This window comes from Salminus brasiliensis, chromosome 16 (genome assembly GCF_030463535.1).
Source record: "Salminus brasiliensis chromosome 16, fSalBra1.hap2, whole genome shotgun sequence".
In the NCBI taxonomy this organism is placed as follows: Eukaryota; Metazoa; Chordata; class Actinopteri; order Characiformes; family Bryconidae; genus Salminus; species Salminus brasiliensis.
Genome location: NC_132893.1, coordinates 5133555 through 5148296, shown reverse-complemented (window position 1 = coordinate 5148296; position 14742 = coordinate 5133555). Strand labels below are relative to the sequence as shown.

The following is a 14742-nucleotide window of genomic DNA, read 5'->3' as shown; positions in this document are numbered from 1 at the left end:
AGCATAAGAATCTGAGACACTTTGACAAGAACTAAAGGGCAGATCTTTTGAGGTGTTCCTAGTATGCAGTGGTCATTATTTACCAAATGCGCTCCCAGAAGGGACAACGGCAACTGGGTCATGATCATCTAAGGCACATTGATGTGATCCATGGAGGCCCCACCTCACAACTTACAGGACACAAATGAAAGGATCTACTGTTGACGTCTTGGTGCCACAGGGAGCCTTCAGAGGCCTTGTGGAAACCATGCCTCAAATGGTCAGATCTGTTGTGATGGCACGAGGGGGCCTACACAATATTAGGCAGGTGCTGTTAATGCTGTGTGACCATCTTAGTGCACTACATAGTGAGTAGCTAAGCATTTGAAATTTTGCCCCAGTGTAAGAAAAGGGTCAACACTGTTAGTGGTGCTCAGGCCTCATGATTGCTTGGAACTACATTATTGGTGGAGGAATATTTTTTTATGATTATAACCATTAATATGTAAATGAAGGTTTGGGTATTTTATAATATTTAATGTCACACAGTTTTATAAAAGCAAAAATACACTTCAGGCAGAAAATTGCAGTGCTTTTATGTCAGGTATGAGAGTTTTACTAATCAAGAACACTCTTACCTGTGGTAAAATCACAGTAACGCTTTAATAAATTAAAGTAATTAAAAAATAAAGTAATTGCTTTAATAAATCTGCATTGAGATATTCAAAGCCTGGATTTTTCACCCTTTATCTCTGTAGGTGCGTGCAGCTCCCCCTCCTCCTCCTCCCAAACAGCAGGCTCAGGGCCAGGTGCAGAAGAGAGAAGAGGTGGAGATCACGCTGGTGTGAGGTCGCCGCCCCAGTGGTCACATCACGATTTGACCAGACTGCCGCGGTGGTCTCTGGGCCTACTCTGCGTATAGGAACATTTGGATTGCAGCGAAGTCCAAATCCAGGCAACGAGGAACCGTCGGACGGATGCATCTGGAATGCGTTTTGGAGACAGCAGAGTTTAACCAAGTTAAAGGCTCAGTCACAGCTGTCGCCCCATGAGACCCAATCCCAGCCTCCTCCTCCTCCTCCTCCTCCTCCCCCTACATCTACATCTGTCTCTCTCCTATAAAGACACAGTGATCTTCCACAGCGAAGTTGTGGACTGCGTACTTAATCCAGTGAATGAGAACAGAGGAACACTGGGAGATCAAAGATCAATGGAAGCCAGTGGATCAGAGTCAACAGAAGAACCCTGTTTGTTTTTGCTGGATTGGAGGTCTTCCAGTGGGGCATTTAAGATGAATTTAGCACATTCAAATAAACACAAAAAGGGGGTCAACAGCATTGGCGCATTGGCTGATCTTGCATTCAACTCTGTTGCCCACTTCCTGTGGAAACCCACATTCACAGCATGGCGGGGGGCTGGCTTCCCCAGCCAAGGACATGGTCAGAAGAAAATGGACTTCTTGAAGGGAAAAGTGGCAATTTTAAGGTAGTGCATTTTAGATGACTATGAATTGTGTATGTTTACGTTGACTAGATCTGTCGGTAAACACTCTGAACACTGCTTTGTGTCGAAACTAACACAAAGTGAGCATCTTGAACCTAATGTCAGCTTTCTGTGGTCAGTCAGTATTGTTTTAGTCCTTTCATTTACGGTTTCATATCAGGACTGTCTGATGTTGACGGAGACGGCGGTGCGAAGGGTTGGACGTTTCGGGAAAGAGCTGGCGAAGCGGCTTTTCTCGATGCTGAACTGTAGCTCTCAAAGCTGGAGAGTCAACTGTTGGAACAGATTTCCTTGACGAGGCTCAAAAAGCACTTTAGTGTTAAAAGTTATAGGGCATCTCAGTATTACTGCTTATGGAGTCACGCTGCTCCTAATCCTTTATTCAGTTCATGCTGCTTCTCCTTGTCTGTAGTTTCTGTTCCTGTCGTTATTGGCTAATGTAATTTATTTCCACAAGTTTAGTTACATCAGCTTGATTTGACTGTGTTTTGTTTGTTTCCTAATACGTACCTGTCTTTTCCCCTCTCTTTAACACTAAGTTCTTTAAAACTGATAGTTTACAGATGGCTTGAGGCATAGAGTAACACTACGTAACAGTGAACTTTGAGCTTTTTTAAATGATGAAAGATGAAAAGCTGAAAAGTAGTTAGCTAGAGAAGCTTGAAATCCTGTCCTGTTGTTGATACGTTTGAGATCTGTTGCATGTTATCGAAATCCTTGTAGTCGTGCTCCAGGTTTCGTAGCACCTCCTGTGTAAGTCGTCTCATTCGTGTCAAAGGAAAACTCGCAGCCTTGCGTTTGAGTGGACGTTCGGGTCTCAGCGTCGCTTGAAAGCTGCTAAGACCAGCAATGTTGCCTTAGCAACAGGATCAGAGGAGAAATTCCGTGTGTATTTATCATGTGAAAATGTAAGATAATAAAAACTCTCTGAAATGTCTCTTATTTCTACAATCAGGTCCATAAGTATTTGGACAGTGAGTGTTTATTTGGTAGTTTTTGTCATTGTAACTCGGTAGACCACCTCAGTGGATTTGCCTCACAGTCATTTGGGATTTCATTGCAAGTGTTGAATTTGGGAAGGGGTTATTATTTCGTGTACTAACCTCCCAAACCTGCACTATTAAAATTAGTCAAATTAGTACATAGTGTTTACCTTATTAGTGTTAGTGTGTAGTACACAATGGGGACACAGCCTGTAAGTGAAGGAGGGCATGATTAGGCTTAAAAAACAAAACAAAAAAAAAACTAACCTATCGGAGAGAGTAGACACTTTAAGACAAGTTGGTCCCAGCAGCGAGCTCAGCTCAGCAAAAAAACCTGGAAGACCGCAGAAGACAACTGATGTAGAGGATCGCAGAATGCTTTCCTTGGTGAAGAAAAGCCCCTTCCCAACATCTAGTCAAGAACACTCTTAAGAAGGTAGGTGTACTACTGACAAGGTCTACACTCAAGACATGCCTGCAAGATGTAAACCACCACCAATAAAGCTCAGATTAGCTTCAAGATGGAGAAGAAAAGAAAGGGTTCAAAGCACAGCACACCATCTGTCAAACATGGTGGAGGCAGTGTTATGCCATGGGCATGTATGGCTGCCAGTGGAGCTGGATAATGTCCCTGGTGTTTTTACTTTTTACTGATGATGGTGACTGCTGGTAGAAGCAGTAGGAGGATGCATTCTGGAGAGAGTGGAGCTCTACTTTATGCTCAGATGTGGTGAAATATTGCACAACTGACAGGATGGCGCTTTACAGTAAATATGGATCATCTGGAACATCCCATTAAAGCAACCCAAGAGTTACACCTGACCTCAACGCAAATGAGCAGCTTTTCTCAGCAGAAAGACCCACAAACAAGCACCATCTGACAGCGGCGGCAGTAAAGACCTGGTAAAGCATCTCAAGGTAGGAAACCAAAAGCATTTGGTGATATCCACAGGTTCCAGACGTCAGCCAGTATTTCAATATTCTCGTTAAACTGCTGTTGTTAGTGTGACTGTATGCCTGAGGGCCTTTCGTCAGGGGAGTTCATCATAGGAGTTGGAAAATGCACCTCATTATTTTAGAAATGTGAACTCCTGACTTCGCACAGCAGCGACGTGCACTTCAACACCGCTCCAGAATGAGGATGTGTAGCTGAAAGGTAATGGGTCTGCTGAGCAAAACTGGAAAGGCCTGTACTAGCAGTTTCAAAGATAAGCTGAAGTTAGCGGAGTGTCAGAGAGGAATGTGGGTTATTGCCGAACATGACCTGGGTTTCTCGAAAGTGGCAGAGTGAGACAAAAAGGGGACAAAGCAACACATAGCTTTCCTAAGAGATAACAGTGAGGGCCTATCAGCCTTACAGCAGTGGACAAACCAGCCCTGCTCCTGCAGACTTTATCTCACCCATTCCATCTCATTATTACCCTTGATTAGCAGTGTGTTATGAGGTGTGTTAGTTTGGGGTGTGTTACAACAAGAGGTGGACTAAAAACTACTGAGGAACTGTACTGAAGTGAAAGCTATGGAGCCAAATATAAATATATAATACAAATACATAATATAAATATATAATATAAATACAAATATATTTTTAGTGGTGTGTATTCTGAGGTGACTAAGACAGTGCTAGTTAGACAAGACAAATTAGCATAGTCGTGAGCAGTGTTACGCCCCTAGAAAATCATTTGAATATTTTCATTAAAATGAAACATGCCAGAATATATATAAAAATCTGAAAGACGAAAAAGTATTTTCATTACAATTATAAACGCCAATTAGAAGTGATTTTTTAAAATGTAAAAATTTACAAATTATAATTTCAGTAATACTGGAGAAAAATACAAATCTTCCAGAATACTTAAGGTTAGCTTAGGTTGGGCAATATGGCAGGAAAAGACCATTGAGACGCTTCAAGACAATTTAAAGGTATAGTATTTCATTTTTTGAAATATTGGAACATAAAATATACATATAAATAAAATTATATAATAAAAATACTATAAATTATACTATTTATTTTTTATTATTTAACATCACACACTAAACTGCACCAATTATGCATTTCTAATGCAAAATATAGTAGGGCCCTAGAAACTGTATTTTTCTTGGCAGATCTAGTGGTTCTAGTGGAATAATGAGAGTTTAGTACATGGCCATGACAAACCATGAACCTCCATGAACCTCCTTCTTTCAAAACCAAAACCCCAGACCTTTTATGTAGCCATCTTGACTCCATCACTCCTCACATAACACCCAGCCCACGAGTAAAACCTTTCGAGGCTAATTCTGCGTTTCATTTAAAAATGGAATTTTCCGAGGTCCAAGTAGGAAATTTCAACTGGAACACCCTCACAAGTCAGATTACCTCCTCTAAATGTCAGTAGAGCCTCACCAACCCCAAGCTTAAAATCCAAGACCACTTGTACATCAACAGTGGTAAAAGCAGTAGTGTAATACAGTTTAATAGCACTTCTCAAAATACCGTATAATGCATTATCATCAACTGGTAAAATACAATTTTGAAGGCAAGACACCAAGAGAACATTAAACATTTTATTACAATATTAAAAAATAACACTCAAATGCGATTCATTGTGCGTTTATAATACAATGTATTGTAGCCTATTTACCAGCACAATCAGCTGCATCCATCACATTCTTAAGAATTTAAATATTACACACTTCGCTTATTTTACATCAAATCACAACTGTCCGAGTGACCGCATGTTCACTGCAGTCTCTGAGGCTGTTCTGAGTCAGTCCTGTTGGGTTTAGGATAGGCCGCTTAATCTCTCACTCACTTCCCACAGCTTTTTGGCCACCGCATCATCCTTGGCCCTGGCATTCACATCCTGTGCAGCACAGCAGGAGAAGTACCGGCCGCTTAGAGCCTCGATTCCCTCCTGTAAGGCACAGTGGAGAGTAGTCTGAGCGCCGGTCGTCGGGTCCAGGAACAGCAGCCAGGCCACCGGCTCAATGAACACCTTCTGCCAGAGACTGACGTGACGGGAGAGCTCGGTTTTCACAATGCCTGTCAGAGCACAAAAACGAAATGCAGAAAACACTGAATTTCACAGCAAGTGTTTCTCATCTGTCGCCTCGTGAAAACTACTGTTCATGATCAAAACTAGGAATCCAAAACTCGTACATCCCATTACAATAAAGTGGGTGGGGGAAGGGGAGGGGCTTATGATCTCCATGCATCCCGCTCCTGGAGAGCTACCATCATGCTGACTTTGGGTCCAACCCTAATCCAACCAACTACTACCTTCAGAGGTTCTTGTTTGGCTGAATTGGGGGTGTTAGATTTGGGTAGGTGTTAAAAGTGGCAGTAAGGTAGCTCTCCAGGAGGAGGGTTGGAGACCACAGTTCAAGAGCAATCCCAGCCTTTGGGACGCCACACTATGCACATCTTCATGGCCTTCTCCCTCATCTCAGGGAACATGGGGGCTCCAAACTTATTTTTGGCACCACTGTTATTTCTCTGGAACAGCTGGTCCAGCGAAACCACAGGGAGACGCTGGGTTTCTCAAAACCATTAAAGATGATTCTGAAAGGGTCAAGAGAGCATCACACTGATGTGCTCTCTTATCAGTTGATAACAACATGGTGCTTTGGCACAGCTGAGGCCTGTGTAGTATATAATTATATATCTACAGGATGAAGACCTTAACACAAAAATATTAAACTTATTTAAATGAAACATTATACTGTCAATCAAACCACTTTTTGTTGTATCTATGATAGCAGAACAGCTATTGCTGGACTAGAATATCTGCATTTTATTTATTTGTCTATAGATCCAATTTAATATAATATGTTTCCATGGTCTTATTGACAAATTTGTGGTCTAAATAAATGTTATTTAAAATTAACCATGATTTACTTTTCCAATAATCACAGACTTACCAGGATGAACACTGTAGCAGGTGACACTGGTGCCCTTCAGTCTCTTGGCCAGCTCATGTGTGAAGAGAACATTGCAGAGCTTGCTGTTGCAGTAGGCCTGGAAGAACTGCCAGCTGTATCTGCCGGTGCCCAGATCTCTGTTAGCGACCAGAGCGTCAAAGTCAATTTTGCCCCAGCGATGAGCCATCGAGGACAGGGTGATCACCCGGGCTCCTGGGCTTTCTTTCAGTCTGTCCAGCAAGAGGCAGGTCAGCAGGAAATGCCCCAGATGGTTGACGCCAAACTCTATTCCGAAGCCATCCTCGGTTCGACCGTCAGCTACAAGACCTGGAGAACAAAAATAATGATTCATCAGTTAAAGAGACTGTAATTGATTTGATTAATGATGAGAAGGTGGGAGGAGTCTCCTACCCGCATTATTAATGAGAAGATCCAGTCTGGACTCCGTTTTCAGGTAGGCCTCAGTGAAGGAACGCACGGATTTGAGACTGCTTAGATCGAGTTGCATGTATGCTACGTTGGTGCTCCCAGTCGCCTGATTGGGGAAAGCAAAAAATAAATACATAAATAAATAATAAATAAGTTTACAGCTGCCTCCTCTTAGTGGACTGTAACCCCCACCATGAACATTTAAAGACAACATTACTCAGGGTCTTCTTACCTTTTTAATATCACTAATGGCCGCCTCAGCTTTCTGCTGGTTCCTGCAAGCCAAGATGACTCTCGCTCCTCTACCAGCAAGGTCCATTGCTGTGGCTTTTCCAATGCCTGTATTACCACCTGAGAAAGACATGAAGTGTTGGATAGGTTGCACAGATTCCTCCACCAGCTGCCCTGAATTGTCTATAGGTATGTGTTATGGTATGTGTTATTTTAGGGGTAATGGGGTAAGGTAAAAGGGTGTGTCCAGCATTCTGGCTTGCTGCTAAGCGCTCAGTTTAGAGATGGTTATTACCCAGCTTGACTTGAAATGTGCTGTCTGATTCCATTAGACACTTTATTAATTATATTCCCACTACTTATTCATTCATGCTCATACACAGAGGCAACCAGAAGAGTGTAAAATGGTTCATTGTAGAGAAACAGTCACTCGGATTTCTTCGACTGTGTCTGCAACACCCTGTTATATAGTATAAAAGCCATAGGAATTAAGGCATACAATTTAGGCCTGGGACCTTTCAGGTGGATCCAATGTGTCAAGGATTCAAGGAGACTTTGGCTTTGGCATCACATGTAGTGGAATGCAATTGATCTGTTTAGGTCCCAGTTACACCCAAAGAGCAATAAATTGAATAAATAATAATAATAATAAAATCCAAAATATAATAAGGGTAGACATAAATAGGAAAATATTTTTTAAATGATCAGCAATCTAATCACAATACGAAATGATTAAATCATACAGAAATTGTATTATGAAAAACCAGTGAACCTCCACATATTATTTACATATTAAACATATATATATAAATAAATATAAATAATCAATAGCTAATCATGAGTCTCCCAGCACACCCAAGCTTGGAATGACAGGAAACGGGGGCAGCCGGTGTGGCACTAAACCCCTGGAAAACCTGTTTTAATCAGTCTAATCTTCCATTTTTACTACAGACTGTTTTAACCAGCTAGGTTTTAAGAAAGAGAGCTCCCACACATGTCCTCCTCCTTCTGTGTGGGACCTTTCAGTAGGATTTTGGGGGTGCAGCTTCCAGGTTTAGACTAAATGACACCAAACACACAAGTCACCTTGTTTTTTTTTTTCTGTAAAATTTATACTAATTAATTAATCAATCAATCAATCAATCAAAAATAATAACCTGGTTTAAACAGCTCTGGACTGATCAGACTTATTAGCACTGTCAGTTCCACCTTAAACAGGGCAGAGCGTCCAATCAGGCGCAGCCTCCTCATTATTTAAGGTGGATCTGAAACTGGATAAGAAACATAAGCCTCGTCAATCAAGAGATTGACGCCATTTCTTTAAAAATAATAATTTAAAAAATTAATAAATTAATTAAATAAAGTAAAATAAGAGCCTGACATTAACCCGTTAGCACTCAGACTATGTTTATCGAAATTAAACTAGCTAAATAACACTAAAACTGAAGCATCCCTCCCTCAGCCTGTAATCTAACTTGAGGTAGCTAGTTTCTTTAATTTCTTTCTTTCTTTCTTTCTTTCAGACTTACCGGTGATTATGACACTTTTCCCGGCCATTTCTCTCCCCCCTTTACATTTCGACTTCTTAAAGAGCGTCTCTACGAGAAGCGCGTACACGACCCCGAGGACGAGCACACCGACGACGAGCTGGAACATGGTGGCAGCGGGACGGGGACGAGGGAGTCTTCCTGTGAGGAGAATGAGACACACTCGGGCTTTTTGTACCAGTAGAGCGGCCTGTCAGACTGGTTTCTCCCTTCCTAAGCCTCACACTCCGCGCAGTGGCCGAACCGGTCTCTCTCCGTGTCACTTTAAGCGCTAACAGAGTACAAATGACGACAGGCCTGCGGGCCTGCGGCCTCCGCCATGCTTCCCCTGCGCCGCCCTGCCATTAACCAAGACCCCCAAACAAACGGCGACAGAGTTCAGGGAGAATCACAAAACACCAGGACACCAGGACATAGCCACAGTTTTGTTGTTTTAACGAGTCACTAATCATAACAACCTTATTTTAATACACGTTAGCCACATTTATTAGCAGTTTAAACACAATTATTTTGTTTATTATTGACGAATGCACGTGGTTCCTCAGCAAAGCCAGCTAGCTAACATGCTAACATGCTAACAATAGCATTCTCTGCTATTTCCCACAGCCCTTAAATATGAGGATATATGAAAATCCTCCAGTTTTAGGGTGTGAAATTAAAACAGAATAAAGTTAGCTAACTGTAGAGAAACGCACTCCTGTGACCCCTGTTTAGTTTGGTAGCTAAGTGGTGCGAGGAAACCTATGGAGTTATTTAGCTAGCGCGAGCCACATCCTCTGTAGTGTTATCTCAAGATAACCGAGGTTTTCTCATGATCTGGAGATAACCGGTTGTTTTGTCATGATTACAACTACAGTATATTTGTATCACATAAAAAAGCCGCTGATCACAAGAGAATGGTGCGGTGGTCTTTCTGGACTTTCATAGGAATCAGGGGTCGCAATGTCGGCCTTAGTATTGAGCCATTTTATTTACTCCCCAAAACTAACAGTAAACATTAGTTAACCTTGTTTATTGGAAGTTGTACCTACATACATATATATATATACATACATATATGGGGCAGTGGTGGCTCAGCGGTTAGAGCTCCAGGCTATCGATAACAGGGTTGTGGGTTCGATTCCCGGGCTCAGCAAGTTACCACTGTTGGGCCCTTGAGCAAGGCCCTTTACCCTCTCTGCTCCCCGGGCGCTGGAGTTGGCTGCCCACCGCTCTGGGTGTGTGTGTGTGTACTCACTGCCCCTAACACATGTGTGTGTGTGAGTGTGTGTTCACTACCAGATGGGTTAAATGCGGAGGACACATTTCGCTGTACACTGTACAGTGACAAATACGTGCACCTTTACCTTATAGTTTGTGTCCGTGATGAACGTATGCAACAAAATAGATTGTGCTGTGGAAATGCTACTTTAGTGCTATTCATGTGTTTATCTGATCATGAAACGAACTATAAAACGGGCCTAAAAGAAGGAACCCAGTTGAGAATGTCAATAAATACGTTCAAGGCAAGCCCACAGCCCTCATGTGACTCACACTACCTCATATGCTACAAGGAATTGTAGGAATTTTGCCTTGCGACTTAGCTGAGACTGAACATACGCCAGTGACTTCATGTGCGAGTTATTTTCTTAGGGAAACAACACAGCATTGACTCCGTCACCGTCAAGTACTTCAGATATTTATGAACGCAGCTTGACAAATGAGACGGACTCTGGATTACCCTGAATCGTTGTTTATTTGTCTATAACACTGCCCCCACTCACACGCTCAGAGGTAACATTAATGGCATTTAGCTATAATACAATATGATTGCTATGATTTAGGCCTTCCAATAAGTCAACCTCAGAAAAGCTTGCTAAAAAAAACAAAAGCTGATGTTATTTGCTGTCATTTAAGAGCCACAATAGACATGTTCACACCCTGGGTGGAGTAGGACTTTGTTAGCTGTAGGCATTTAACATCTCACACATGCTGATCTTAAGAAAGCACACATACATGACAGCTTCCAGGCACAAAAAGAGAAAACCCACACCACACCACGCCACGTCTTCCTTTGCATGGTCTTGTTACTATTGCGCCACATAACCTAATAATTAGAAAACTGACAGAACGAGTCGGTAACCGAAATGTTACAAACTGAATTTGACTAAAGCACCATTTACAGTACATTGTGAGTATGGGGTCAAGCTAGGCCACACAATCTTTCGCTCACTTCCCAAAGTTTCTTGGCAGTTGCGTCGTCTCTGGCCTTGGTGGACGCCTCCTCGACAGCACATTTGGAGAAGTAGCGCCCACTCAGGTGCTCAATACCCTCCTGGAGAGCGCAGTGGAGAGTAGTCTGGGCTCCTGACTCAACATCCAGAAAGAACAAGGTGGTGATGGGTAACAGGGCCATCTTCCACCACAGGTTGGAATGGCGACCTATCTCAGTTTTAATAGCCCCTGTAGGAAGAGATCAAAGGTGAGATGCTGAGCTCAAGTAAACAGTTCTATTAGACCACTGGTATGAAATGAACAATAAACCAGACAGGGCCTTTGAATACACAGATGACCACTTTGACCATCTCGTACCACAAACCAATGACAGGGTATTGGGCATCCAAGGCTCATTGATGTGCAAGAGCAACAAAGGCTATGCCGCCTGGGCAGAACCAATAGCATATTAGGCACAGATCATAACATTTTGGCTCATGGGTGTATATAACAGGGTGTATCTATCAGGCTCTGTACTCTACATGACTGTCACGCACCCTACCAATGAATTATCAAGATCTTCATTGTTCATTAACTTTTATTGACCCTGCTGGAGCAAGGCTACATGCTTTGCACAGACCTGGATGAAGACTGTAGCAGGTGACATTAGTGTTCTCGAGTCTTCTGGCCAGCTCATGGGTGAAAAGGACGTTGCAGAGTTTGCTGTTGGAATATAACTTGAAAAGGGCCACAGCAGAATCCCCCACTCCCAGATCTTTGTGGGTGTTGATGCAGTCAAAGTCGATTTTCCCAACCCTGTGAGCACCTGAGGATACAGTGACCACTCTACTGGGACTGCAGGCCTTCAGTCGCTCCAGCAACAGAACGGTCAGCAGAAAGTGACCGAGGTGATTGACGCCAAAGATCATTCCAAAACCATCCTTAGTTTTGCCTCTCATCACAAGCCCTACATTCAGATGAAAAGAAAAAACAAGCACATGACTTCTGTTAGCCTAGGATATCATTCTTAAGGTCACGGGAATAAGACCTCACCAGCGTTGTTGATGAGTATGTCCAGTCTGGACTCCGCCTTGAGGAAGTTCTCAGCAAACGATCGCACCGACTGGAGATTTGCGAGGTCCAAATGCATATACAGCACCTCATTGTTTCCGCTTTCCTGTGTAAAAAAAGGAGACGCAGATCATCTTCGCATTTGTTGTTTTACAGTGAAGCTAGAAGGTTTACATTTGCCCAAGCCACTGGCTAGTACTTTCCTCCTATCACATGTAACACGCCAAGACACCGTGGACGGACACATGCCTCCTCCAGCACATGCGCAACCAGCCACCACCTCTTTTCAGACTTTTACCCAGTGCTGCCACCAATGAAACCTGTCACCAGACAACTGCCGCGCTCAGAGGGAAGTGCCGATTACTCAGCTCTGATGCACTGGTAGCAACTGGACACCTGTGCTGGCCAGCATCTTACTCAAGTGATGTGGGCAGAGAGCGAGAGCCATCTACCCACCCGGAGAGAGCAAGGCCAATTGTGCTCTTCCTGGCTCTGGCTGCTGATGGCAGGCAGCATGATCTGGGATTTTAACCAACAAAGACCAAAGGAGCTGGATAAAGAAAACTAAATTAAACAGATTTTACTAAATAATATACTTTTTACATTAATGGTTAACATGGTTATGAGTTACAACTGACCATATTAATGGTTAACATGGTTATGAGTTACAACTGACCATATTAATGGTTAACTATGGTTAAGTCACCTAATTTAAAATCATGAAGCGATAGTGTGCCAAACCAGGTGTTGGGTGAACTACTAAAAAATGCTAGACTCCCTCGAGGAGAGCTTTGGAGATGTTTGTGTAATGAACACAGTGACGGAAAACCACTACTTTTGGTATGAATGTTGTTAGTATTTATTCTAATACTTTTAATATTATTTTATTCACAATGAATAACAGCCTGGATTAAATAACAGCAGGTCTTGGAGAGTCCATGTAGGGACGTGAAGCACCACAACCAACTTGAATTTTAATAATATTGAATATTTAATTAGAATAATGCTCCCTGGTGATTTATTCAAGTCTACTAATGCAGGTCCAACTTGCCCTTTGCCTCCCTTTCCCTTGATTTGTAAACGTATCGAGATATTATTGGGTATCAGGGTGGGATACAGAATCGGTGGTATCGTCCGTCCCCATATGAACGCTGAATCTGCGCATGCGCCGTTGTAGCAGCCACTGTACTGTAAACGGTGGTATTCAGGGCTGGTAGCTAGCTAGCTTTAGCTGTTGTGAAGCTGTTGTGTACCTTCTTGATGTCGCTGACAGCAGCTTCAGCTCTTTGCTGGTCTCTGCAGGCCAGTATTACTCTTGCTCCTCGTTTGGCGAGATCCATCGCTGTGGATTTGCCGATGCCAGTGTTTGCACCTACATGAGAGCAGCAGGACATGAGAGCTTGCTGGTATCTACAGGACCAGCCTCAGACTCATCCTACAGGGGCATGCTGCTAATGCTCCCCGCACGTGCCTCAGTGGTGGCAACGTGGTGCAACCCTCATGACCTGGCCCGATGTTCTGCTTGTCCAGCTGGTCCAAACATCAAAGCAGCGGAAAGTCCCCCCACGCTTACTTACCAGTGATGACCACCGTTTTCCCATGGAGCTTCACCGGGCTTTTGCACCTCGGCAGTCTCAAAACCGTGAGACACAGGAGCAGGTAAGCTCCGAGCAGAGCTCCACAGAGGACCAGAAGAGGGAACATCTCAGCCCTGTAGACCCGCTGGAGTGCGGCTCGGTTGGTGAGCTGCAGGGGGACAGTGGGAGTGAAAGTGGGATTGCTTAGCTCTGCCCACCCACGGTCATATCACGCCCTCCGGTTATGTCATTCGGACATTTATTATTATGTGAAATAGCAGATATCCTCTGTACAGTCGACTAGACTGTAATTCTGCAACTACTCAGTGCTCCTATATGGTGAGGTGGTGTTAATGTTCTGGCTGATCGGTGCATGTCAACGTCAACGTAGTGGGGAGGCTCTCCTAACTGTGTAACTCTGTACTACCTCATTTACAGCCTTTACCCAACTTTAAGAAACATTTTAAGGCATTATGAAAAAACCTTTCTCTCTTTAATAATCATTTCTTAATAATAAAATCTTTCAATGAACACTGATGTAAAGCCTCAACTTTTTGTATGAATGTTATTTGTATTTATTCTAATATTAGTGTTAATATTAGTGTTTTCACAATACTGATATTATTCTAATGTATTTATACTAATATTTTACTGAGTTTAATCATCATTATTGCAGTATAAATGTCAGTGTAGTGTATATTATGTTAAAGTGTCAGAAATATATTATTATTATTATTATTATTGTGTGATCTCAGGATAAGTTGATTCGTCAGGATAACATTAAGTGTTTTCACAATACTGATATTATTCTAATGTATTTATACTATTATTTTACTGAGTTTAATCATTATTATTGCAGTATAAATGTCAGTGTAGTGTATATTATATTATGTTATAGTGTCAGAAACATTATTATAATTTATTATTATTATCATATTATTGATTTGTCAGGATAACATTTTATCTTTAACTTTATTATCATTTAATTAACATGTCATGTTTACATTCTTGGAAGTGCAAGAATCAACATTAAAAATTGTAATTTAATTCAATGTAATGTAATGTCATTTAATTTAATTTAATGTAATTTAATTTAATGTAATTTAATTTAATGTAATGTAATGTAATGTCATTTAATTTAATTTAATGTAATTTAATTTAATGTAATGTCATTTAATTTAATTTAATTTAATTCTGAACAGGGCCTGCTTCTCTCCTGGCTGAGCTGTGACTAATATTAAAGTCCTTATAGGCAAGTCCGTTCACTCGACCCGGCCTGTTAGTACCAGTCATACGAGACCAGGACTTCAGTGTGTGTAAAGT

The 14742-nt window shown here is 42.1% G+C and overlaps 3 protein-coding genes across 3 annotated transcripts in view; 1 reads left to right on the top strand and 2 right to left on the bottom strand.

Moving 5' to 3' along the window:
• Nucleotides 1-2419, top strand: part of LOC140536517 (F-BAR and double SH3 domains protein 2) — a 29095-nt gene extending 26676 nt beyond the window's left edge. The window contains exon 20 of the mRNA XM_072658373.1: nt 738-2419. Within this exon, the coding sequence (XP_072514474.1) occupies nt 738-827 (90 nt within the window). The 3' untranslated portion in view covers nt 828-2419. The remainder of the gene's footprint in view (nt 1-737) is intronic.
• Nucleotides 2420-5233: 2814 nt separating this feature from the next.
• Nucleotides 5234-8687, bottom strand: dhrs13a.2 (dehydrogenase/reductase (SDR family) member 13a, tandem duplicate 2). The gene is made up of 5 exons (XM_072658360.1): nt 8561-8687; nt 7033-7151; nt 6783-6906; nt 6372-6698; nt 5234-5493 (listed from the first exon to the last, which is right to left on the bottom strand). Exons 1-5 carry the CDS (start codon nt 8685-8687, stop codon nt 5234-5236), a joined length of 957 nt encoding a protein of 318 aa, XP_072514461.1.
• Nucleotides 8688-10294: 1607 nt separating this feature from the next.
• Nucleotides 10295-13604, bottom strand: dhrs13a.1 (dehydrogenase/reductase (SDR family) member 13a, tandem duplicate 1). Its single transcript, XM_072658739.1, has 5 exons — nt 13420-13604; nt 13096-13214; nt 11825-11948; nt 11412-11738; nt 10295-11020 (listed from the first exon to the last, which is right to left on the bottom strand). Exons 1-5 carry the CDS (start codon nt 13544-13546, stop codon nt 10761-10763), a joined length of 957 nt encoding a protein of 318 aa, XP_072514840.1. The 5' UTR covers nt 13547-13604; the 3' UTR covers nt 10295-10760.
• Between the last annotated feature and the right edge of the window lie 1138 nt (nt 13605-14742).